This window comes from Sceloporus occidentalis, unplaced genomic scaffold (assembly GCF_023333645.1).
Source record: "Sceloporus occidentalis isolate IW3139 unplaced genomic scaffold, rSceOcc1.0.p SCAF_63, whole genome shotgun sequence".
In the NCBI taxonomy this organism is placed as follows: Eukaryota; Metazoa; Chordata; class Lepidosauria; order Squamata; family Phrynosomatidae; genus Sceloporus; species Sceloporus occidentalis.
This window is the reverse complement of record NW_028317043.1, coordinates 3,849,190-3,876,909: the sequence shown is the minus strand read 5'-3', so window position 1 is coordinate 3,876,909 and position 27,720 is coordinate 3,849,190. Positions and strand designations below refer to the sequence as shown.

General features: G+C 42.0%; 1 protein-coding gene across 1 annotated transcript in view; it reads left to right on the top strand.

Moving 5' to 3' along the window:
• Positions 1 to 10,088, top strand: part of LOC149287206 (glutamate decarboxylase 2-like) — a 32,288-nt gene extending 22,200 nt beyond the window's left edge. Inside the window, exons 12-16 of the mRNA XM_089493228.1 lie at positions 1,826 to 1,904; positions 2,005 to 2,154; positions 8,393 to 8,500; positions 9,432 to 9,521; positions 9,915 to 10,088. Coding sequence (XP_089349354.1) covers positions 1,826 to 1,904; positions 2,005 to 2,154; positions 8,393 to 8,500; positions 9,432 to 9,521; positions 9,915 to 10,088 — 601 coding nt within the window. The remainder of the gene's footprint in view (positions 1 to 1,825; positions 1,905 to 2,004; positions 2,155 to 8,392; positions 8,501 to 9,431; positions 9,522 to 9,914) is intronic.
• Positions 10,089 to 27,720: the final 17,632 nt, after the last annotated feature.

Sequence of the window (27,720 nt, the reverse complement as noted above, 5' to 3'; positions counted from 1 at the left end):
GTTAGAGCAAAATGACAGCGCTTTCAGTGACGTCCTCCATACCGATTGTAGGATCTGGGAGAGGACATCACCTGAAGCCCACCTAATTGCCGTGAGTTCAAGTTAGGACAAAATGACGGCGCTTTCAGTGACATATTCTCTCCTGGAGGAAAGGATGTCACCACAAGCATCTCCATTTTGGCAGAAGTTCCCACCGGCTTATGTCTGTGGACGAACATAGATGACTAAAGATAGAAGAGAGGAGAGAATGGACAAGATAAACGATAGAAGATGCCGAAGCCGAAGTGGAAGTCAGTTGAAGTGGTTGACAAGAGAAGCAGAGAAACATTGAGAGAGAGTGAATGGGAATGAGAATGTCAGAGAGTAAGTGAGAGTGTGTGAGAGTGTCAGTGAATGTGGGCCCACATACTTTGGATGAAAATTCTGAGTGTTTTTGTTTTCTTTGTTTTCGTCTGATTCATGGGTGGGGTGTGGCCTCATTTTCGTGGCGTCATATGGCTCCAAATGCACAAGTATATATATATATATATATATATATATATATATATAGTTATACCGTATTTGCTCGATTATAAAATGACCCTGATTATAAGACGACCCCCCAAATCTGAATATTAATTTAGGAAAAAAAGAAAAAGCCTGAATATAAGACGACCCTATAGGAAAAAAGTTTTACCAGTAAATGTTAATTCATGTAAACTATTTTTTTTTATAAAAGCTATGATTGAGAAAAATATTTTGGTTTTATTTCCTTCTATTTTCCAACCTGCTCCCGCAGTTATGCACATCTGCCCCAGAAATGCCTTATACCCCTTATATGCCACTGTGCCCCATGATATGCCTTTTAACCCTATATGCCACTGTGCCCCATGATATGCCTTTTAACCCTATATGCCACTGTGCCCCATGATATGCCTTTTAACCCTATATGCCACTGTGCCCCATGATATGCCTTTTGACCCCCTATGTGCCACTCTGCCTCCAGAAATGCCTTATACCCCTATATGTCACTCTGGCATTAAGGGGGTTAAAAGGCATATTATGAGGCAGAGTGGCATATAGGGAGGTTTAAGGCATTCAGGAGGCAGAGTGGCGTATAGAGAGTTAAAAAGGCATTTCTGGAGGCAGAGTGGCATTAAGGGGGTTAAAAGGCATTTCATAGAACACTCTGCCTCCAGAAATGCCTTATGCCCCCCATTTAACACCCCCCCCCAACTTACCGGTGCTTCTGACTCCCCTGTCATGCAGCCGGGGCAGCGCAGCGTGTAGATGTCTACGCGATTCGCTGCAACCGGAAGGAGGTGTGGCTAGACATCTACACGCTGCCCCGGCTACACACCGGGGACTCAGAAGCACCGGTAAGTGGGGCGGGGGAGACAGGAGGATCCAGGTCCCCTGCAGCTGCGGGGGATCTGGATCTTAGTCGTCTCATAGTCAGACTGATTTGAGGTCTGATTATAAGACGACCCCGATTATAAGACGAGGGGTATTTTTTCAGAGCAATTGCTCTGAAAAAAACCTCGTCTTATAATCGAGCAAATACGGTATATATATATATATATGTACACACTAATAATATAGTATACTATTAGAAGTGATATAGATGTGTTAAGAACCTACCTAATGTGTATACTATGAGAACAACCATCTTAACTGTTTATGGGGTTTGGATGATTTTTCCTACCTTTGGTATAGCTATTGCCCCACCATAGTTTTTTTGTATTTTTTTACAGTAGACTTGTCCATTTTAAAACCGGGAATGTAACATGAACTGAAACTGGAACGGTGAAGAAGAACATAAGAAAATGTTTATATTTTATTCCAGGGCCAATTCAGTGACATGGAATCCACATAAAATGATGGGCGTTCCTCTCCAGTGCTCTGCGCTGCTGGTTAGAGAGGAGGTATGGCTTCTTCACTGTTTTTTGTGATGCTAAATAAATAATAAAATGCAGACGCTATAGCATCAGGAGCTAAAGATCTTTTTCATTTTCCAATATCAAGGGATTAATGCAGAACTGCAATCAAATGCATGCGTCGTACCTCTTCCAGCAAGACAAACACTATGACTTGTCCTATGATACAGGAGATAAAGCGTTGCAATGCGGACGCCATGTTGACATTTTCAAGTTATGGCTGATGTGGAGAGCGAAGGTAAAAAGCAACCACATTTTTATAAGAAACTGATGATTATTAAACCCTTAATAGTTCTTGACCTACAGACATTCATACCTGAGCACCGTTCAAAATGGACTAAAATGTTATTGAAATGTATCCTAACAGTCATTCTGGTATGTCATTGGTTGTTTCTTCAAGTTCAGCTTTTAAATAACATGAAACTCATGGGTTAATTAAAAAACTGCTACTTCAGCAACAAACACCATATACCATATCTTTACAATAACAGTTCCTGTGTCACAATCACAGGTTCCTAGTAGACTTGGGCACCAGGGGGCTCTTCGTGTTCGTCTTCGTACTTGTCTTCGCCCGTTCCTGTCTTCTTTTCGGGCGAATATTCGTGGCCATTCTTCGTGCTCGTTTCATCTTCGTTTTCTCCCGGCTGCGTAGTAGGGGTTAATACGGGGTTAAGAACACATCGGAGCAGCAGCAGCAGCAGATGGACAAGAACTATAAAATAGCTTAGGGTTAATGTACGGGTTTTTTTAAGATTATTAGCAGTGCACTGTTTTGGTTAAAGATGTAGTATGTCTAAATAATAATGTAATTTTAATTTTAAGGGGTTTATTGAATTTTATTTTAAAGTTACATTTATTATTATTTACTTTATTATATTTTTTTTAATGTTGTAGTGCTACCCTACCCAGCTATACCTATGTGCACTAGCATACCTAGTTTAGCTAAATTTGATGGGACAGGAAAAAAGCAGGACTGTCCCAGAAAAAGTTGGGTCTGTTGGCAGCTATGTGGATGGAAAAATGTTATAGGGTGAAGTGTGAGTTATAGCGTTAATGCTAGTGAGTGTAGAAGTGAAGGCCAGGGCAAATAACAGGAGGAAAGGTCCTTGTGATTTGTGCATTGTACGTGAGTGTGTTATGTGTGTTATGTGTTATGTCACTGTGTTATATGTGTTATGTGTGTTATGTGTTATTGTGTGTGTTATGTTTGGTAGGTTGTGTATCAGACGGAAAAAAATGAAATTGAAATGGAAATGGAAAAGGCGAATGAGTGGGCAATTGGCGACCCACTCACCTGTTTCACCCCAGAGCAAAGCATCCAAACAACTGTCAGTCCTAGACTTACAGAACTCAGACACAAGGCCCTAGCGTAAGCTGGCTACACCGGCGGAGGTAGCAGGCGTTGCCACACCGCAAACAGACGCAGCCAGGGGGAGAAACTACCTTGAACAAATTAACTTTCCAAGCTAAGAGCTGGGTAACCCAATTTGGGCAGATTGAATTTAAGAAAGGCAATCTGCTCCATCAGATGAGGTGCCATGCGTGAGCGCTGTGGACTCAGTATGTTTCCAGTCATAGAAAACACACGCTCACTTTGAACAGTGGTTGGCGGACATGATAGAAGCTGCTGCGCAACCCATGAGAGTGCAGGCCACACACTCTTTTTTTCATCCCAGTAGCTAAGAGGATCAACATTAGGTGCAGAAGGAACTTCACAGAGGTAAAGTTTGACCATTTCAGCAGCACTACTCTCCTTTCTGCTGCTAGGTCTGTCAGATGGTCCAACTATACTCCCAAGTGCCTCTTCCCAAAACGCAGCTGCTCCACTCAGCTGTGTTGTTGTGATGCTTGTGGCACTGCTGCTGATGCTGCTGCTAGGAGTAGCAGACCACATAATCTCTTCCTCCTCCTGCACCTCTCCCTCCTCAGACAGCATTCCCATTTTACGCTGCCAGTCGCGCACCTTGTTGACCAATTGCTCCCGGTAGCTACTGAGAACATTAAATTTCAAAGCTAGCTTTCCCTTAATTCTTGGATCGCAAAGGCACTCTAGCATCATTTCGGGACTCTCTTCCATGCGTTTGCGAAGGTGTACTTTTAGCAGATCCTTCAGCTTCCTGACTATGGCTGCTACGTCAGGATGTAGAGTGCCACCTTGAACAACCTCACGGTTTTCAAGGAACACATCCATCTTGCTGCCTAGATGGGAGAACACTGGGATTACCTGGGCCAGACTGGCAGTGTTTGAGCTTAAACTTTCTGTGGCATCCCTGAATGGTTTAAGGACTGCCACTAGCTGGGCGATCACTGTCCAATCCTCCCTATTCAATGGAGAGGTAATCCCAATATTGTGCTCTGAGGCAAGATTATGGATTGCCCTCTGCTGCTCAAAAATCCTCTCCAGCATGTCTAACGTGGAGTTCCACCGTGTACTGACATCCTGACGTAGGCAGGACCTCTCTTGCTCTTCCCTCAGCTAGCCTTAACACTATGGTGAAAGTGCCCAGCGATCTTTCTGCACCGGGACAGAACTACTGCTGCCACATTAGTTCCTTCTGACATTGCTGCCTTCACTACAAGATAGATGATGTGGGCTGCACAGCGCACACCAACAATATGACCATCTCGCAGCGCTTTCACCATATTGGCACCTCCGTCAGTTACCACAAAACCAACTTCAACATTGGTGCCTGCCTCTGCTCCCACCCAAAGGCTAAACATTTTCCTAATCGCATGCAGAATATTTTGGGAAGTGTGCTTTTCATCCAACACTTCTGCATGGAGAAGGAATGATCGGTAGCCTGCTGCAGCAGCTTCCTTGGGCACACCGGGCTGCCACCAGTGTGCTGTCAAAGAAAGAAAGGCATGCTGCCCACTAGGTGCACTCCACAAATCTGTAGTGAAATGAACAGACTGACCAGCAGCCTTGGAAAGCTCCTCTTTCACTGCTGCAACACAGGACCGATACAATGAGGGGACAATGTTCCTGCTGAAAGTGGAACGTGACGGAACTGTATATTGTGGAGCCACAGCCACCATCAATTGTTTGAAAGGCTCCCCTTCGATCATAGAGAAGGATGCCCCTCCAACAGCAATGAACTGACCAATAAGTCACGTTACTTTATTGGCCTGCTGTTTGGGCATTGACCTTTTGGATTGGAATGCCACAAATTGTTCCAGGGTGGGCTGGACATGCAGTGCTCCAACCTGCCTTGGTCTCTGGCTGCCAGCACTAGCTGCTGCTGCTGCTGCTATTGGCTCAGAAGCAGCTGTTGGGGTTTTTCCACGGCCACCAGCTATGCTGCCTGCACTAAGTTTTACTTCTGCATCTTTCCCCAATAGCACAGCGTTGTGTTGAATGCTGAGGTGATGCTTCATGCTAGCACTGGTAAAATGGCCAGACACTTTCCCTCTGCTTATTAGCTTCCTACAATGTTTGCACTTTCCATAGCGCCCTTCTTCAACATTTTCAAAGTGCTCCCAAATTGGGGCGCGCATAGCCTTGGAGTGTGCCTTGGGTGCTGCTCCTTCTGCTCGGGGTGGATGACCAGAGGCAGAACTAGTGGTGGTGGGACTGGTGGTAACAGTACTGGCCATAGTGGGACTGCTAATTGCTTTAACTTTAGATTTGCTAGGTTTTGCTGCTGCTGGTGGGGGTGATGTGATGACCATAGAGGAGAAGGTGGAGGCTCAGGGGAAAATTGTGCACTAGTCATTTGGACACTGCTCCCTGAGGAATCTGATTCCTGACCACTCATCTCCTCTACTTCCTCTGGCTCATAGTCTAGTTCTTCATTAGCCAGATCGAATGGAATTCCTGCTAGGCTGGAGCTAAGACTGATATCGTCGCGAGACTCGTGACTAGTAGTAGTGCGAGCAGGAAGAACAGACTCTGCACTTGGCCTCTCAGTCTCAGGCTCCTCTGCTACCTCGCTAGGTGGAGTTCCACTATGTGTAGCCCTCTCTCTAACTGTCTTTACAAAAATATTGTAAGGACTTGGTGGCTTGCTAGAGGTACTAGGAGGACGTGGCGGTACTGGTGGGAACAGTAGGCGCAGCACTAGTGGTGGTAGAGGTGGGGGTGGTGGTTGTGGTAGTGGTGGTTTTCCCTACGAAGGAATGAGATCGCTTTGGTTTGGGACCCCTCTGAGTCTTGCTGCTAATTTGGCTCTGCTTGGTACCTTGCATGCTGCTCGTGGATGGGGAAGATGCTGCTTGGGGCAAAAGGCACTTCTTTTTACTCACTGGGCTAGTAGAAGTACTAGTTGTGCTACCCTTTAACTTTGAACGTGCTTCTGGTGCTTTAGGCTTTCCGTAAAAAAACATAGAGCTTGTGGGCCTAGCAGCACTACTACTGTCTGCTTTTGGTGCCTTTCCTTTACTTGATGATCCTTCAAGCAATGCTTCCCCAAATAATAAGCGAGAGCTTGGCCTACTTGGCCGACTAGACTGACGCAAAGGCTGCATCTTAGAACTGGTGGTGGTGCTGGTGGTGGTGGTGGTAGATGGAGCTTGTCCCTCCTTAGTCCCAAAAGGAGGATCCATTTCAAATTTTGTGTTGTGTGTGTAGTGTAGTGTTTAAAAAAACAAAAAAAAGGGGGATAAAAAAATTAAAGACTTTGAATTTACACAGGCCTAAGAGCCTATCCTACTACTATGCTAAACCTAAAGCTATATTAGTATTCTAGTCTAACTCTAGGCAGACGCTCTCAAGCCCACTAAGCTAAAGTGAGGTTAAGTTATATATAATATTATATTATTAATAGATTAGAATTACTTATATTATGGATTATAGATAGAATATAGATCATGAATTAGATAGAATTACTTATATATTATAAATTATGAATTAGAATTTATATTATATTATATATTATAGATTAAGAAGATTAAAGATTAGAATTATTTTAGTACTACAGCTAGTAGCTTGAAGTTTTGCTTAGTACAGTTGTTGTCGTCACACAGTCAATTTTTCTTGAAAAGAAATTAGAAATAAAATAATGTCACAGCAAAACAGTTAGCTTTACTGCTTGCTGAAACACACAGCACTTATGCGGTTGCACTCACTAGCCCAACAAGTTCACTTCACTGATGGACTGAGGTGAGCAAAACAAATGAAATAAAATGAAATATTATTAATTAAGAAAAATTGACTTGGTCTCTTGCTGTTGCTAAAACAAAGCACAAACTATAGAGCTGCAGCACCAGTACTAATAAGATTAGCTGAACTATAAGCTAGTAGTAATTATTAATTATATTTATAGCTAATTTAATTAACTATTAAGATAAGAATTATAGAATTATTGATATTAATGATTTTAGATTAGACACTAGTAGATGTCTTGAATGTCTACAGTACACTCTACACTAGTATACTTTTACTAACTATAGTATATATAACTGACAAATATATATATAATTTTATAATGTATTCAATTATTAATTATTAATATTACTGATTTTAGATTAGACACTAGTAGATGTCTTGAATGTCTACAGTACACTCTACACTAGTATACTATTACTAATACTGTACTAACTATAGTATATATAACTGACAAATATATATATAATTTTATATGTATTCAATTATTAATAATATATTCTATTAAATTATTTATAAATTCTATTATTTAATTTATTTAAGCAGGACAGGCAGTAGGCACTAGTGCCAGCCCAGGGCAAGGGCACCCCAGTGCCAGTGAGGCACTGAGTGCACTGTCAACTCAACAGAACTACACAGTTGATGACAGACAAATTAAATAAAAAAAATATTAAATTAATCAAATTATTATTATTAAATATTATTAATTCAGTAGAACTGAAGTGAGGATGAAGTACACTGTGAGAAATGGCAGGCTAAGGCTTACCAGTCTCACACAGAACAGAACAATCTCTCTCTGTAACGCTCGGATGCAGCACAGCAGTGTTGCCAAAGCAGTCACAGCGAAAAATGAATGGATCTCTCAGGCAAGCTCTGGTCTTATAAAGGCGCCTTCATAATTCAAAAAACAGCAGCACAGGCATTGGACGAGACCCTTAGCGTGACGTCACAAGAGTGAGCTGATTGGAGAGACGAGGATCAGCTCACTCCTGTTTGAAATTTTGGCGGCTGCGCGGCAAAAACGAAGACGATCACCAAGAATCTTCGATTCTTCGTGGTTGTGAGTCTTCGTCTTCTACGTTTTGCCGGCACTGTATTCTCTTCGGCGCCTCTTCGGCACGAACAAAACAACGGCCTCTTCGTGCTCGTTTACATGTTCGCCCGAAGACGAATGCGCAAGTCTAGTTCCTATGAGACTTTTAGTTAAATGTCCATCAAAAAAACTCTATAATGCGATGTTATGGTGTAATAAACTAATAACTAAAACCGGGACATTACTAAGGATGAAAATCAGCCCTTACACATTGGATGTTAAATTACACGTCTGCACTATTACTGGTATGTTTATGTAAACATGTTATATCTGTTTTAGGGAACAACAGGATTTGAAGCTCAGATCGATAAGTGTTTGGAACTTGCGGAGTATCTTTACAACAAGATAAAGAACAGAGAAGGTTATGAAATGGTCATTGATGGAAAGGTATGGTTCATTTTCTTTCTTCTTAAACTAAGATCACAGCATAACAGACAATTTCACAAAAGTTAATTGTGTATCAAAGGAAATTCTTCACAAAATTCAGGCCTTCAGTCTTAGATCAGAATCATTTTTATTGCCTAGTTTCTAATTCCAGCCTCTGCGATTCTCCACAATGCACCCTCAAGATCTCACTAATTGTTCTAATTGTATTACATACACGTGTTAGTAAATAATACACTTGACTGAATAAATTAGCTCAGATGATTTCAACCAGAAACTAGGACTCACAAACTGGTAGATTCTGCATGCCCTTACCTGTAACTCACAAAATTAACTCCCCTATGATATTTTGAAGTAATTAATAATTTTAATATTAAACAGGGTCCAAACACCCCCTATGAACCAAGAGGAAGTAATGATTCCTCCCTTCTTCCCCCACCATGTGTGCAGTGGGGTAAAGGGTCATTAAATAACACTTGGGGGTATATGTCCCTTTATACCCCCCTCTAGCACATTATCAGCTAATGGGGTGGAGGGGTTTAAAACTATATGAAATTATAACACCTCCCCCCTCCCATGCCTGCCCTGTGAATTAGAGGGGCTTAACTTTAAATAAAAAATTTTAAAAAATGAAAAAAGTTTCCATACTTTGTCCTTTTTTAACAGTCCTCATAAATGCTCTATTTTGAGTAGGATTTATGTAAATATCAACCCTTCCTTAGTATAATGATACATTATTAAGAACCCATTTGTAAATTATTTGGACTGTATGTTTTTAAGTAGCAACATTCAAGTATAAATAATGATTACGTGTCATTCGCACAATGTAAGAATATGCATTTTCTGTAAAAACTTTATGTCATAGCCACATGTATATTACCAAGTGGAGCAAGCATTCGGAAAAATAATGGCTATCATTTATTCATTCCAACAGCCCCAGCATACAAATGTTTGCTTCTGGTACGTACCACCAAGCCTAAGAAATATGGAAAACAATGAAGAAAGAATGAGTCGACTATCAAAGGTAAAATAAAAAAAACCATCAACCTAACTAGGATATGTGTAGAGTCTTATTACGGGAATAAAAACACTTTATTTCCCTCCTGTTGGAGTTTATGTTCTGAACACTTTATAGGTGAGATGGAGTTACCTGTTACGCTGTCACACAAGCATATATTAAGCTTTACGATACATAGCATATGGATTTTCTGACTTTATTTTGTCACTAGACACTAGAAAGCATACAATAGGTAAGCAAACTGACCCTTATGAGCAGTTATGTCTATGTAACCATGAAAGATCAGAATCTACCCTTTGTCAGTCAAATGACAATTTGCGATAATATATTAGAGAATGTAAAATAGAAAGACTGTTTGTATATCAGTCAATACCTAACGACAAAGGTGTATTTTTGCAGGTTGCTCCTGTGATCAAAGCTAGAATGATGGAATATGGAACCACCATGGTCAGCTACCAGCCACATAGTGACAAAGTTAACTTCTTTCGCATGGTGATCTCAAATCCAGCCGCGTCCCATCAGGATATTGATTTTCTAATCGAAGAAATTGAACGTCTTGGACAAGACTTATAAAGGGACCCCTAAGGCTGTTCCAAGTCTTTAGGTATACGACAGAGTTGTTCCAAATGTGTGAATGTATTTGTAGTTCCAAAGTAGTTATATATATTGTGCCGTTAAACTTGACAATAGCTTTTTTGTTTTAGAAACATTGCTGCTTTACAGTCTCACACTCAGATTTTTATGTTCTTGGTCCTATTTGCAATACGTTATTTAAACGTCTAGGAAATTAAAACTTATATGTAACATATCTCAAGTATAAAGCAACATGAATGCTACATAACACGAATGTGCCAAATGTTCTAAAACACTATGCTTCAAAGTATGTTTCATGGGGCAACTTTAAAGGAGATGAGGCATTCTTTAAAGTCAAATACATTGCCTGTTAGACCGTTCAAAATGGGAATTTCTAATTTAAATTTGATACAATTAAAGACCTATGATTTTACTAAAGAAAATATATATATATATATATATATAGATATTACAAATATCCTATTTTGTAAAACAGATTTTATTTTGTATGTGTTATAGGTATTTCTAATGGTATCACTGATAACCAAGAGGTTTGTAACCTTAGAGGGATACTTGAATTATATCCTAACATGCACAATCCTACATAGTCTTAAAATAAAACTCTGTATATTTTGGGTTCCCCAACATCAAAAAAGGGGTTTTCTTGATGCTTACCCCATAACCCGTAAAATGCGCAATCAGTATGCTTGGGTTTTGTTACATCGGTGTTTATTTCATGTTAACTGGTCCCCGCTTTGACATGTACCCGATGTCCTAAAACATACTGAATAATAAGAACCTTAGGTCCGAAGAAGCAAAAGGTAAAATTATTAAACACTGCCCACCAATAACTTCAGAACCTTGGTTTTTAGTAATATTCAGTGGAAGTAAAAATACACAATGTATGAAAAGAGCCAATTTTATTATGATAAGAAAATATTTTTTTTCATTCATTTCTGGAAATTCAATATGCAAAAAAAAGTTTTTGAAATATAACATACTTTTTCTCTCTCATATTATTGTTTGCACACCTTTTGTACATACTGTCCTTATTAACTACTAGTGTCTATTATGGCATACTACAGGGTTGTTTTACTTAAATGTGAGTTGTAGAGAAAGGCACAATCTGTGAAAGTTCAATTTGAATCTTCTATTATGTGTTCCTCAAATCCTCAGACCCCAGTGAATATCACTGAAGCCCATAGGGATAAATCTATTCACACACTAGAATTGACTCGCTATTATTCACATACGTTCAAGGTATACGTTTGTTATATTTTTTTCTGAATTTTTTTTGTATAACACACTCCATTTCTGCCCGCGGTACAAAATGAGAAATATTATAGCAATCAGGCATATTTCATTCAAGGGGCAGATTGCCATCCTGGGTGATCAGGCCCCCCATGTGGCACTGCTTAATGGGGGGATTACAAGGATGATCTCTAATCTCCCCGCTGGCCCATTTACACTATGGAGGCGGCGCTGAGCCTAATGTTATCTCAAAACATTAGAACATTTTTATGGGACCTTTTAAATTCATTCTATTAATGAAAATTAGCTGGAAGATTGATTTACAGCATTGCACAGATTAGATATTTTCTTTGGAATGAAATTTTTTTTTTTATTTTATTATATTTTTTACATATATATTTTCCTTTTAGACCTCTATTATTGGTGTGCTTATTATGCAACATAATTTGAATTAACAGTAATGTAGAATGTCACCATCATCACAGATTTAAAGTGACTGCATGCTCTGACACCTAACAAGTAAATATGTTCATTTTGTCTTGGAAATGTTTTAACATCACCTTTAAGTTATCAAGCAATATTTCAGTGGAAAGAATCGAAATGAGTGCGATGTTAAGGTACGCCATTCTTTGTTTTATTTTTATAGCATACATAGTGCTGATATCAAGTCACACTATTGTGAATTAAGGAAAAAAAATCAAGTGTCTTTGTATGTGTTGCATTTTATTATATTTAATATTGCTGTCTTGTCACCTCAGATTGAGGTTGTGTAAACAGTGTTGCAGTTCAACATGTGTTGCTGTATGAGCTTGTACAATATATTATTGATATGATTTTTTTAGTGCAATTGTATTATTCATGGGTGTTATTGTGAAAAAACAGCTTTTTCAAAATTCAGAGTGATATTTCTTATAAGTAGGGCATGGATATTTTGGGATAAAAATTTTGGAATGTTATAATTGTGACATGAGAATCAAGAATTGACATCAAGAATTTGGTTATCATGATTTTGGTAGGGTCCGTTTTTTGGGGGGGGAAAAAAACAGGTTGAACTAAATATATTTAGTACGGTTTTAATTTTAATCTTTATGCAATTTGCTTGTTACAAAAATGTTTGTAAAATTCTAACAATTTTTTCCAACAGAATTTTAAAAAAGTGTTATATTTGGTACTGCATTTCCAGTTTTTAGTATTGGTACTTTCACAATTTCTTTTTATTTACAGTTTTATCTCAATTTCTTAAAATGGGTAGTAGTCCTATGCCCTTCTTTTAAGATTCTGCTCTCTGCAGCAAAATAAATCTATAGGATTAGAGTTAGCTATTATTATTTTTCTTTTTGTAACAGTTGTACATGGATCTAAATATTATTATTCTATTAGACCAAATACATAGTTAACCTACACAAGGTGAACAGCACATTATATGGAAGCATTGTTCAGGTGGTGATTGTGAAACCAGTCTAAAAAAAATATTTTTTTCAATGTCTAAAAGTGTATTTACGGGTCTTTGTTAATTGAGATCTAGATGTTTATTGAAGATTCTGTCCCTTCTGTCTGAGAAGGAAAAATACTTCTTTGTACCAAATATATACCTGTGTTTTATTATAATAGTATTGTATTTTATCAATGTTGTCTGTTTGAAAGTTAATAAAGTAAAAATGTGAAACATTTTAACTGTTATTTTGCAACTGGAAAATATTTACATTCACCTATTTTAATCTGGGAAGTCCTGTGGAATACAGTGCATCATATAGTGATGTAGGTTGATATCTGTAGATGTGATATTTTGGATAACTGTGCCAGCTCTAACACCACACTGAACTGATTACTTATGACAATTCTGATGCTTACATAGACTTTCATTCGTCAGTGTATCTGGTTGGGTAATTAAAACTGAGCCATTCTATTTTTTTACACAGGCAGTATGATAATCTGGGGATCTGCTGTAAGCTGACCACTCTGTATCGCTGCTTTTAATGATGACATACCAGGTACATCATCAGTCCTCTAGGCACATCTTTTCATGATGCACCTCGTACGTCATTGGTTTCAAAGAGGTAAAAGAGGCTTTCCAGAAAGAAGGCATGTCTCACAATAGGAGTATATCTCAATGAGAACTTTAACTTATTACCTAAAGCAATGCATAGGAATGGTTTTCAATTTGTTTATAACTGTCCATATATTCTGCTCTGCTTTGCAGTGGGCAGACACATCACGCTACTGGTGTTGATAACATTAAATAACATTCTAGAACAGCATACATATTATCCATAGTCATTTCAATCGTTCTTGTTTTTTTCTACCCAAATTAGAAAAAAAGCAAGTTGTGTAAGTAATTAGAAGACAAATGCTGTACACAAAATAACAAAAAACAGATCTATTTAGTGTTATTATAATATACTGTGGCCACTAGGCGGCGATAAGCCAAAAAAAATGAACACGCATGGGACAAAGTAAAAATTGTTGCACTTGAATATTACTAATAAATATGAAAAGGTAACCTAATATAATAATAATACATTTTTGTGTGTTTTTTCTGTTGCCTACAATCATCTCTGGATCTGGTGGATTCAGAGGAATCCGTGAGGTCCTCCGGACAACTTCTTTACAAGGCTCCTCCATACAAAGTATCTGTCATTCAGTATTAAGAAAAATAATGTAAATGTTAATACAACTTCTTTGCTTGTGTTGCTGCACAGGGATACATAGACGTATAAAATCAAAATGCAAGTGTATGCAAACATAAGCAGATTTAGGGGGTCACCAAGGTGCCCATACATGGACACTGGGGTCTGCCTTCGCAATGTGTGGTGCCTGCTACTCATGGATCATGGATTACAAGGCATGTTCCTACAGGCCTCTGTTTCACTCATTCATAGTGTTAATAGGCTGGTTATGGAGATCAGTGATCTGCTTTATAACTAGTCCATTGACGACTGAGATCCTGATCACTCAATAGGGCAATCGACTTCCCAATATGCGACTGAGGGGCTCGTATCTGCCAGAATACATGACTGCATGTGAGGTCAAAGTCAGGACAAGGAAAAAAATATATATTTTGAGGCACTATTTTTATTTGAATTAGCAGTTACAATGGATAATGGGTAACAAGAAAACATTTTTACATAGTAACTTTATGTAAATGAACATGGTATCTTGGCAGGTTTGCAACAGTTCTAGCTACCATGTTAGCACATAATATACTCAGTCAACAATGCTCACCCTACCACACATCTATGACATTCTTATATTCTATTGACATGGGGGGGGAAGCTTAGTTAATAAGATTATCAGCTCTCATGGAGCTGCAGAAATATGGAACATGAATAAAGCAATCATCAACAATAATAATATGCAATCATTTGTGTTAAATGCCAGAACGGTGAAACTATTTCATGAATAATGTAGATACTTTCATGGCTTCAGTAAGCAGGAAAAAAATATCAATTTTAAGCATCCATCATAAAAATCTTGTCATCTATTTCTTTCTGTTGGACAGCTAATGCCTTCACATACAAGACTCCAATTTCCATAATTGATGAGAATATATAATTACAGGAACTCGTTCGAGAGTCTCTGGCGACGAGTAGGTTGACGAGAAATTCAGACTGTGTAATGACGACAAAGGATTCGCATGACATTTAAAAAAATGTTTCTATGAAAATAAAAATTTATTTTATTTAAAGACACAGCCTTTCTTAATCCACCTCTGACAATATAGGGATTCCTTAACTCACCATATTGATCCAATTCACACTTACTGTATGATGTGACCCCATTTTAGCACTGATCTCAAGTGACATCATGCAGACTCAGACCATAATATTGCCTTCTTCATACTGGGAATTCTTTTTTTTTTTGTTTGTTTCTTTCAATTTAAACAATATCTCCATAGCGAACTACCATGCCAATTTTGCTGCTAATTGCTGATTGCTAATAGTTGCAACAACACAGATAGGGTATATGTGCGGTCATTTCTACGGTTTGGAACGTAATCTCATCTACGTTGGTTGTATAGGAAAAAATAACAGATGTTTACATGTATCAAGTCAAATTAGAGTGCTTTTTCCTGGAATTTATCCTAATGGAAGTATGAAGACAGCCTGTATTCTGTAAATAGTGGTGGAATTCTGCCACAGTGGAATGGCTGTGCGTATAAATCAAGCGACTATTTGGAGCAAACATTGGATGTGGGCCTTCCTTTAAACTGTAAAAATTTGGTCTGTAAATTAAACCAACAACAATTACTTGAAGAATGAAACTCACAGAACTTTCAGCAGAACCAGGATATTTTGGTCTCATTTTTGTTCCAGAGTGAGAAGGAGTGTACTGGCTTCTTTCTTTCTGCTGACTACTCAGTCCGTCAAATATTATTAAAAAAAAGACATGAAAAAATACAAACAGATATGTTTTAGGTTCCAGGATTTGTGTCTGTAGAATAAAACTCAACAAATCTTTTTATAATAAATTTACATTTGTATACATTATATGTGTATTGGAAAGTGAGATACGGAATAAGCTAGGAAATGTAGCAGAATGATTACTTTGTAAGGTAGTCTAAATATATATATGTATCAAACAAGCAAAATTAAGAATACAAGAGAGATGTGACCAGGGGAAGAATGGAGTTTTGTACAATGTATATTTTTACTATGGTGAGATAAGGCTCCCATTTTGGACCCAATATTGTGGTTTGACCAGAGTCTCTGGGTGAACATCTGCTTCCCTGGATCTCCAAGTCAGAAGCGTGTCATTTGACCATGCTCCCTGCCTACTCCTCACCATCTCCTCTCCCACTCCTCACTCTTTAAAGGCTGTCTGGGGCTAGCCTCATCCCTATATGTGGCTAGCTCAACCCTTTACGAAGCCACTCCACTGGAAATGGGGACTGTCTGGGTATCCTACCCTGGGAAGTTTCCAGATATGCCAATATCAGCTTAGGGTGAAGGCCATTATCTCATCATGCCCCAATTTATCAATCTACCAAGGTAAACAGCATGACCACCCCCTCTTCCTACAGTGGCCACCATGATAAAGAAGTGCAGTAAACCACCACCAGCTCCACATTACGAGTTTTTACCTTGAAATCAATGCATCAGTTATCAAGGTAGGAATGCGAGGGGATACACCGGTGTGGGACCCCAGACCCAGTGTAGCAGATGGGCCCCTAACCGCTGTACCCAGGGTGGGCTAGCAAAGGGCGGTAATTGCCTTGTGTGCTGCTCTGATGTAAAGATTTTGGGGCATTGTCTTAAGTATTATAGTACGCTTAACTTCCCATACTACATACAACCAACAGGGTACCTAGAAAGTAACAAGAGCCTTAAGAAGAATTTACTACTTTACTGAATCCGTTCTATGCTTCCTGCATGTGTGTTTCTATTAGACTTGGGCACCAGGGGGCTCTTCGTGTTCGTCTTCGTGCTCGTCTTCGGGGAAAAAAAAATCTTCGTATTCCGCGAATATTCGCCCGTTCCTGTCTTCTCTTCGGGCGAATATTCGCGGACATTCTTCGTGCTCGTTTAATCTTCGTTTTCCTCCTGGTTGCCTAGCAGGGGTTAATACGGGGTTAATAACACATCACAGCAGCAGCAGCTGCCGTGAAGGTACGTGTGTGCAGCTCTATTGGTCGTTTCGGCAGGGGGCTGGTCTGGCATCAACGAGTGAATTGCAGAACTGCAGAATGCACTTCATTCGTTGATGGCAGGCGAGCCCCCTGCCGAAACGACCAATAGAGTTGCACACACATACCGAGGTGTACTGTCCATAGATGTTTAATAAAAGAATAGGGAATATTTTACATTTTTAAATTGATTTTGGACCACTTTACATGCCTAACATTTGCTACCTATTTACAATGGCATACTTTGCAACAACCCAACTTACTTATTGGACAGGACTGGAAAATAGCAGGACTGTCCACCAAAATCTTGGGTGTGTTGGCAGGTATGCTGATGGAAAAATGTTGGACAAGAACTAAAAAATAGCTTAGGGTTAATGTACGGTTATGTTTAAGATTAGTAGCAGTGCACTGGTTTGGTTAAAGATGGATTATGTCTAAATAATAATAATTTAATTTTAATGTTTTTTTTTTAAAAAAAATAGGGGTTTATTTAAATGTATTTTAAAGTTAGATTTATTATTTAGTACTTGATTATATTTATTAAATGTTTATAGTAGCGTTACCTACCGAGCTATAACTACCTATGTGTATTTGCATTTTGCATACCTAGTTTAGCTAAATTAGATGGGACAGGACTGGAAAAAAGCAGGACTGTCCCTGAAAAAGTTGGGTCTGTTGGCAGGTATGTGGATGGAAAAATGTTATAGGGTGAAGTGTGAGTTATAGTGTTAATGTAATGCTATTAGTGAGTGAAGGCCAGGGCAAATAACAAGGAAAAGGTCCTTGTGTTTTGTGCATTGTAAGTGTGTGTGTATGTGTGTTATGTGTGATGTCACTGTGTGTTATATGTGTTATATGTGTTATTGTGTGTGTTATGTTTGGTTGGTTGTGTATCAGAAGGAAAATAATGAAATGGAAAAGGAAATGGGAAAGGCAAATGAGTGGGCAATTGGCGACCCGCTCACCTGTTTCACCCCAGGGCAAAGCACCCAAACACTGTCAGTCTTAGACGTTTGGCAGCAGACTTCCAGAGCTCAGACACAAGGCCCTAGCGTAAGCTGGCCACTCCGGCGGAGGTAGCAGGCGTTGCCACACCGCAAACAGAGGCAGCCAGGGGGGAGAAACTGCCCTTACCATTAGGGACATTTTGGGCATGACTCTAGCCAGGAAGCGAACTGGCAGAGAAGAGATGCTGGCACCACCACCAGCAGCAGCATTGAAAAGGCGAATGAGTGGGCAATTGGCGACCCACTCACCTGTTTCACCCCAGGGCAAAGCACCCAAACACTGTCAGTCTTAGACGTTTGGCAGCAGACTTCCAGAGCTCAGACACAAGGCCCTAGCGTAAGCTGGCCACTCCGGCGGAGGTAGCAGGCGTTGCCACACCGCAGACAGAGGCAGCCAGGGGGGAGAAACTGCCCTTACAATTAGGGACATTTTGGGCATGACTCTAGCCAGGAAGCGAACTGGCAGAGAAGAGATGCTGGCACCACCACCACCACCACCACCACCAGCAGCATTGAAAAATTGGAAAGGCGAATGAGAGGGCAATTGGCGACCCGCTCACCTGTTTCACCCCAGGGCAAAGCACCCAAACACTGTCAGTCTTAGACGTTTGGCAGCAGACTTCCAGAGCTCAGACACAAGGCCCTAGCGTAAGCTGGCCACTCCGGCGGAGGTAGCAGGCGTTGCCACACCGCAGACAGAGGCAGCCAGGGGGGAGAAACTGCCCTTACAATTAGGGACATTTGAGGCATGACACTAGCCAGGAAGCGAACTGGCAGAGAAGAGATGCTGGCACCACCACCAGCAGCAGCATTGAAAAGGCGAATGAGTGGGCAATTGGCGACCCACTCACCTGTTTCACCCCAGGGCAAAGCACCCAAACACTGTCAGTCTTAGACGTTTGGCAGCAGACTTCCAGAGCTCAGACACAAGGCCCTAGCGTAAGCTGGCCACTCCGGCGGAGGTAGCAGGCGTTGCCACACCGCAAACAGAGGCAGCCAGGGGGGAGAAACTGCCCTTACCATTAGGGACATTTTGGGCATGACTCTAGCCAGGAAGCGAACTGGCAGAGAAGAGATGCTGGCACCACCACCAGCAGCAGCATTGAAAAGGCGAATGAGTGGGCAATTGGCGACCCACTCACCTGTTTCACCCCAGGGCAAAGCACCCAAACACTGTCAGTCTTAGACGTTTGGCAGCAGACTTCCAGAGCTCAGACACAAGGCCCTAGCGTAAGCTGGCCACTCCGGCGGAGGTAGCAGGCGTTGCCACACCGCAGACAGAGGCAGCCAGGGGGGAGAAACTGCCCTTACAATTAGGGACATTTTGGGCATGACTCTAGCCAGGAAGCGAACTGGCAGAGAAGAGATGCTGGCACCACCACCACCACCACCACCACCAGCAGCATTGAAAAATTGGAAAGGCGAATGAGAGGGCAATTGGCGACCCGCTCACCTGTTTCACCCCAGGGCAAAGCACCCAAACACTGTCAGTCTTAGACGTTTGGCAGCAGACTTCCAGAGCTCAGACACAAGGCCCTAGCGTAAGCTGGCCACTCCGGCGGAGGTAGCAGGCGTTGCCACACCGCAAACAGACGCAGCCAGAGGGGAGAAACTGCCCTTACCACTAGGGACATTTTGGGCATGACTCTAGCCAGGAAGCGAACTGGCAGAGAAGAGATGCTGGCACCACCACCACCACCAGCAGCAGCATTGAAAAATGGGAAAGGCGAATGAGTGGGCAATTGGCGACCCACTCACCTGTTTCACCCCAGGGCAAAGCACCCAAACACTGTCAGTCTTAGACGTTTGGCAGCAGACTTCCAGAGCTCAGACACAAGGCCCTAGCGTAAGCTGGCCACTCCGGCGGAGGTAGCAGGCGTTGCCACACCGCAGACAGGGGCAGCCAGGGGGGAGAAACTGCCCTTACCATTAGGGACATTTGATTCATGACACTAGCCAGGAAGCGAACTGGCATCGAAGAGACACTGGCACCACCACCAGCAGCAGCAGCAGAATTGGGAAAGGCGAATGAGTGGGCAATTGGCGACCCACTCACCTGTTTCACCCCAGGGCAAAGCACCCAAACACTGTCAGTCTTAGACGTTTGGCAGCAGACTTCCAGAGCTCAGACACAAGGCCCTAGCGTAAGCTGGCCACTCCGGCGGAGGTAGCAGGCGTTGCCACACCGCAGACAGAGGCAGCCAGGGGGGAGAAACTGCCCTTACCATTAGGGACATTTGATTCATGACACTAGCCAGGAAGCGAACTGGCATCGAAGAGACACTGGCACCACCACCAGCAGCAGCAGCAGCAGCATTGGAAAAGGCGAATGAGTGGGCAATTGACGACCCGCTCACCTGTTTCACCCCAGGGCAAAGCATCCAAAAACTGTCAGTCCTTGGCGTTTGGGAGCGGACTTCCAGAACTCAGACACAAGGCCCTAGCGTAAGCTGGCTACACCGGCGGAGGTAGCAGGCGTTGCCACACCGCAACAAGTGCAACCAGGCGGGAGAAACTACCCTTACCATCAGGGACATTCGAGGCATGACACTAGCCAGGAAGCGGACTGGCATTGAAGAGAGACACTGGCACCACCACCAGCAGCAGCAGAATTGGGAAAGGCGAATGAGTGGGCAATTGACGACCCGCTCACCTGTTTCACCCCAGGGCAAAGCATCCAAGCACTGTCAGTCCTTGGCGTTTGGGAGCAGACCTACAGAACTCAGACACAAGGCCCTAGCGTAAGCTGGCTACACCGGCGGAGGTAGCAGGCGTTGCCACACCGCAACAAGTGCAACCAGGGGGGAGAAACTACCCTTACCATCAGGGACATTCGAGGCATGACACTAGCCAGGAAGCGAACTGGCATTGAAGAGAGACACTGGCACCACCACCAGCAGCAGCAGAATTGGGAAAGGCGAATGAGTGGGCAATTGACGACCCGCTCACCTGTTTCACCCCAGGGCAAAGCATCCAAGCACTGTCAGTCCTTGGCGTTTGGGAGCAGACCTACAGAACTCAGACACAAGGCCCTAGCGTAAGCTGGCTACACCGGCGGAGGTAGCAGGCGTTGCCACACCGCAGCAAGTGCAACCAGGGGGGAGAAACTACCCTTACCATCAGGGACATTCGAGGCATGACACTAGCCAGGAAGCGAACTGGCATTGAAGAGAGACACTGGCACCACCACCAGCAGCAGCAGAATTGGGAAAGGCGAATGAGTGGGCAATTGACGACCCGCTCACCTGTTTCACCCCAGGGCAAAGCATCCAAGCACTGTCAGTCCTTGGCGTTTGGGAGCAGACCTACAGAACTCAGACACAAGGCCCTAGCATAAGCTAGCTACACCGGCGGAGGTAGCAGGCGTTGCCACACCGCAGCAAGTGCAACCAGGGGGGAGAAACTACCCTTTCCATTAGGGACATCTGAGGCATGATTTCAGCCAGGAAGCGAACTGGCAAAAGATACTGGCACCACCACCAGCAGCAGCGTTGGAAACGGAAAAAGGTGAATGAGTGGGCAATTGACGACCCACTCACCTGTTTCACCCCAGGGCAAAGCATCCAAAGACTGTCAGTCCTAGGCGTTTGGGAGCGGACTTACAGAGCTCAGACACTAGGCCCTAGCGTAAATTGGCTACACCAGCGGAGGTAGCAGGCATTGCCACACCGCAGCAAGTGCAACCAGGGGGAGAAACTACCTTAAACATTAGAGAGAAAAAATTTAACTTTCCAAGCTAAGAGCTGGGTAACCCAATTTGGGCAGATTGAATTTAAGAAAGGCAATCTGCTCCATCAGATGAGGTGCCATGCGTGAGCGCTGTGGACTCAGTATGTTTCCAGTCATAGAAAACACGCGCTCACTTTGAACAGTGGTTGGCGGACATGATAGAAGCTGCTGCGCAACCCATGAGAGTGCAGGCCACACACTCTTCTTTTCATCCCAGTAGCTAAGAGGATCAACATTAGGAGCAGAAGGAACTTCACAGAGGTAAAGTTTGACCATTTCAGCAGCACTACTCTCCTTTCTGCTGCTAGCTCTGTCAGATGGTCCAACTATACTGCCAAGTGCCTCTTCCCAAAACGCAGCTGCTCCACTCAGCTGTGTTGTGCTGCTTGTGGCACTGCTGCTGATGCTGCTGCTAGGGGTAGCAGACCACATCATCTCTTCCTCCTCCTGCACCTCACCCTCCTCGGACAGCATTCCCATTTTACGCTGCCAGTCACGCACCTTGTTGACCAATTGCTCCCGGTAGCTACTGAGAACATTGAATTTCAAAGCTAGCTTTCCCTTAATTCTTGGATCACAAAGGCACGCTAGCATCATTTCGGGACTCTCTTCCATTCGCTTGCGAAGGTGTACTTTTAGCAGATCCTTCAGCTTCCTGACTATGGCTGCTACGTCAGGATGTAGAGTGCCACCTTGAACAGCCTCACGGTTTCCAAGGAACACATCCATCTTGCTGCCTAGATGGGAGAACACTGGGATTACCTGGGCCAGACTGGCAGTGTTTGAGCTTAAATTTTCTGTGGCATCCCTGAATGGTTTAAGGACTGCCACTAGCTGGGCGATCACTGTCCAATCCTCCCTATTCAATGGAGAGGTAATCCCAATATTGTGCTCTGAGGCAAGATTATGGATTGCCCTCTGCTGCTCCAAAATCCTCTCTAGCATGTCTAACGTGGAGTTCCACCGTGTACTGACATCCTGACGTAGGCAGTGTACGGGAAGACCTGACCTCTCTTGCTCTTCCCTCAAAAGTTGGCTAGCCTTAACACTATGGTGAAAGTGCCCAGCGATCTTTCTGCAGCGGGACAGAACTACTGCTGCCACATTAGTTCCTTCTGACATTGCTGCCTTCACTACAAGATGGATGATGTGGGCTGCACAGCGCACACCAACAATATGACCATCTCGCACCGCTTTCACCATATTGGCACCTCCGTCAGTTACCACAAAACCAACTTCAACATTGGTGCCCGCCTCTGCTCCCACCCAAAGGCTAAACATTTTCCTAATCGCATGCAGAATATTTTGGGAAGTGTGCTTTTCATCCATCACTTCTGCATGGAGAAGGAATGATCGGTAGCCTGCTGCAGCAACTTCCTTAGACACACCGGGCTGCCACCAGTGTGCTGTCAAAGAAAGAAAGGCATGCTGGGCGCTAGGTGCACTCCACAAATCTGTAGTGAAATGAACACACTGACCAGCAGCCTTGGAAAGCTCCTCTTTCACTGCTGCAACACAGGACCGATACAGCGAGGGGACAATGTTCCTGCTGAAAGTGGAACGTGACGGAACTGTGTATTGTGGAGCCACAGCCGCCATCAATTGTTTGAAAGGCTCCCCTTCAATCATGGAGAAGGATGCCCCTCCAACAGCAATGAACTGACCAATAAGTCGCGTTACTTTATTGGCCTGCTGTTTGGGCATCGTTCTCTTGGAGTGGAATGCCCCAAATTCTTCCAGGGTGGGCTGGGCATGCAGTGCTCCAACCTGCCTTGGTCTCTGGCTGCCAGCACTAGTTGCTGCTGCTGCTGCTGCTGCTATTGGCTCAGAAGAAGAAGCTGTTGGGGTTTTTCCACGGCCACCAGCTATGCTGCCTGCACTAAGTTTTACCTCTGCATCTTTCCCCAATAGCACAGCGTTGTGTTGAGTGCTGAGGTGATGCTTCATGCTAGCACTGGTAAAATGGCCAGACACTTTCCCTCTGCTTATTAGCTTCCCACAATGTTTGCACTTTCCATAGCGCCCTTCTTCAACATTTTCAAAGTGCTCCCAAATTGGGGCGCGCATAGCCTTGGAGTGTGCCTTGGGTGCTGCTCTTACTGCTCGGGGTGGATGAACAGAGGCAGAACTAGTGGTGGTGGGACTGGTGGTAACAGTACTGGCCATAGTGGGACTGCTAATTGCTTTAGATTTGCTAGGTTTTGCTGCTGCTGCTGGTGGTGGTGATGGTGATGATCGTAGCGGAGAAGGTGGAGGCTCAGGGGAAAATTGTGCACTAGTCATTTGGACACTGCTCCCTGAGGAATCTGATTCCTGACCACTCATCTCCTCTACTTCCTCTGGCTCATAGTCTAGCTCTTCATTAGCCAGATCGAATGGAATTCCTGCTAGGCTGGAGCTAAGACTGATATCGTCGTGAGACTCGTGACTAGTAGTAGTGCGAGCAGGAAGAATAGACTCTGCACTTGGCCTCTCAGTCTCAGGCTCCTCTGCTACCTCGCTAGGTGGAGTTCCACTATGTGTAGCCCTCTCTCTAACTGTCTTTACAAAAATTTTGTAAGGACTTGGTGGCTTGCTAGAGGTACTAGGAGGACATGGCGTGGCGGTACCAGTGGGAACAGTAGGCGCAGCACTAGTGGTGGTAGAGGCGGGGGTGGTGGTGGTGGTGGTTTTCCCTACAAAGGAATGAGATCGCTTTGGTTTGGGACCCCTCTGAGTCTTGCTGCTAATTTGGCTCTGCTTGGTACCTTGCATGCTGCTGGTGGATGGGGAAGATGCTGCTTGGGGCAAAAGGCACTTCTTTTTAGTCACTGGGCTGGTACTACTTGTGCTACCCTTTAACTTTGAACGTGCTTCTGGTGCTTTAGGCTTTCCGTAAAAAACCATAGAGCTTGTGGGCCTAGCCGCACTACTACTGCCTGCTTTTGGTGCCTTTCCTTTACTTGATGATCCTTCAAGCAATGCTTCCCCAAATGATAAGCGAGAGCTTGGCCTACTTGGCCGACTAGACTGACGCAAAGGCTGCATCTTAGAGCTGGTGGTGGTGCTGGTGGTGGTGCTGGTGGTGGTGGTGGTGGTGGTAGATGGAGCTTGTCCCTCCTTAGTCCCAAAAGGAGGATCCATTTCAAATTTTGTGTTGTGTGTGTAGTGTAGTGTAGTGTAGTGTAGTGTAGTGTTTAAAAAACTATAAAAAAATAAATAAATAAATAAAAATAAAAAAAAGGAAAAACGAATTAAAGACAAAAAAATTAGAGGAAGTTCTCTTCAGTGCTACTGCTTAAAAAGTAAAACTATGCACTACTGCACTGTGCTGTGTGCAATCTGCCAAAATCCTAAAGTTATTGAAATTATTAACTCAAGATTAACTATTTAATAACTAGCAGTATTTTATTTTTAATTTGAATTTACACGGGCCTAAGAGCTTAGCCTACCACTATGCTAGCCTAAAGCTATATTTCCTTACTATAAGTCTATCTCTAGGCAGACGCTCTCAAACCCACTAAGCTAAAGTGAGGTTAAATCAGATTCAGTATATGATTTATTAATTAATATTAAGTTATATAATATTAATAGATTAGAACTAATTTACTTATATATTATGTATTATAGATAGAAGAATATAGATTATGAATTAGAATTTAGAATTAGAATTACTTATATTATAGATTATGAATTAGAATATTATTATTTATAATATATTATAGATTAAGATTAAAGAAGATTAGAATTATTTTAGTACTACAGCTAGTAGCTTGAAGCTTTGCTTAGTACAGCTCGTCACAGTCAATTTTTCTTGAAAAGAATTAGAAATAAAATAAAATGTCACAGCAAAACAGTTATCTTCACTGCTTGCTGCACTCACTAGCCCAACAAGTTCACTTCACTGATGGACTGAGGTGAGCAAAACACTAAGGGTACTTTTAATAAAATTGAAATAAAATGTAAAATAAATGAGAAAATCTTTGCAAAACAGTTAACGTCACTGCTTGCTGATCAAAAAAAAACACAGCACTTATGCGGCTGCACTCACTAGCCCAACAAGTTCACTTCACTGATGGACTGAGGTGAGCAAAACAAATGAAATAAAATGAAAGATTAATTAAGAAAAATTGACTTGGTCTCTTACTGTTGCTAAAACAAAGCACAAACTATAGAGCTGCAGCACCAGTACTAATAAGATTAGCTGAACTATACGCTAGTAGTAATTAATTAATATTATTACTTTTATTTATAGCTAATTTAATTAACTATTAAGATAAGAAAGAATTAGAGAATTATTGATATTACTGATTTTAGATTAGACACTAGTAGATGTTCTGAATGTCTACAGTACACTCTACACTAGTATACTATTACTAACTATAACTGACAAATATATATATAATTTTATAATGAATTCAATTATTAATTATATTAATTAATATTACTGATTTTAAATTAGACACTAGTAGATGAATGTCTACAGTACACTCTACACTAGTATACTATAGTATATATATATATATGACTGACAAATATATATATATATATATAATATTATAATTAACTATTAAATTATAGATTCTATTAAATTGTAATTTATAAATTCTATTTAATTTATTTAAGCAGGACAGGCAATAGGCACTAGTGCCAGCCCAGGGCAAGGGCACCCCAGTGCCACTGAGGCACTGGGTGCACTGTCAACTCAACAGCACTTACACTAAAGTTGATGACAAATTAATTTTAAAAAAATTAAATTAATCAAATTATTATTATTAAATATATTAATTAAGTAGCACTGAAGTGAGGATGAAGTACACAGTGAGAAATGGCAGGCTAAGGCTTACCAGTCTCACACAGAACAGAACAATCTCTCTCTGTAACGCTCGGATGCAGCACAGCAGTGTTGCCAAAGCAGTCACAGCGAAAAATGAATGGATCTCTCAGGCAAGCTCTGGTCTTATAAAGGCGCCTTCAGAATTCAAAAAACAGCAGCACAGGCATTGGACGAGACCCTTAGCGTTACGTCACAAGAGTGAGCTGATTGGACAGACGAGGATCAGCTCACTCCTGTTTGAAATTTTGGCGGTTGCGCGGCAAAAACGAAGACGATCACGAAGAATCTTCGATTCTTCGTGATTGTGAGTCTTCGTCTTCGCCTACGGTTTGCCGGCACTGTATTCTGTTCTACGTTCCTTCGGAACGAACAAAAAAACGGCCTCTTCGTGCTCGTTTTCATGTTCGCCCGAAGACGAATGCACAAGTCTAGTTTCTATACATTCCCTTGTTGTTAATGCATTATAGATATAAGTAGGCATGCGTTCTTAGCGGCTTTATTACTGGAACACTTGGTTGGAATTTCCCACAAGACTGAATGTCACCAGCCCTTTCCTGGCTGCACCCGCGTACGTTTTACCAAAATCACATAATACATAATCCCAATGTGTCTGTGTTTAGTCGCTGATTTTCTGGTTATGAGAGTAAATTACACAGCTCACCACGTAGCACAGAACTGAATGAGTCCAGTGTGATATTGTGTTCTGGCTCTACGCAAGGTATAAATATTTACTGGGAAAGATAAATACAGCTGCAAGATTTACATATTTTTAGAAAATATTATCCATTTTTGTAATTATGTTGATTAGAATAAATAATCTTAGTAATCATGTATTCCTAATGTATATTAAAATATAAAATTATTGAATTCTTCAAAACCCTCTACCGACTGTCCTTGTAGCTTTCCTATGGTCTGCCTTATAAACATTGTTCGTGTTGACTGCTTCTTCTAGATCTATTTGCTAGATCACGACTATTGAGCAAATATGTACGAGATGACATCATCAACTCCACTGACTAGCGAAAGTCTATGGTTGTTCCAACACAAATGTTTCTTACGAGTCGCCCTGTATTGGTGTACAGCACCTTGCATTGTGGTGTTAACTTTATTTTACTTTTTCGTATTGGTGCAGCTGTTGCAAAGCTGTCTTTTTCAGGAAGTAATCACGACAAATATTTGTGTAGACCGTAATTGCATTGCGTATGC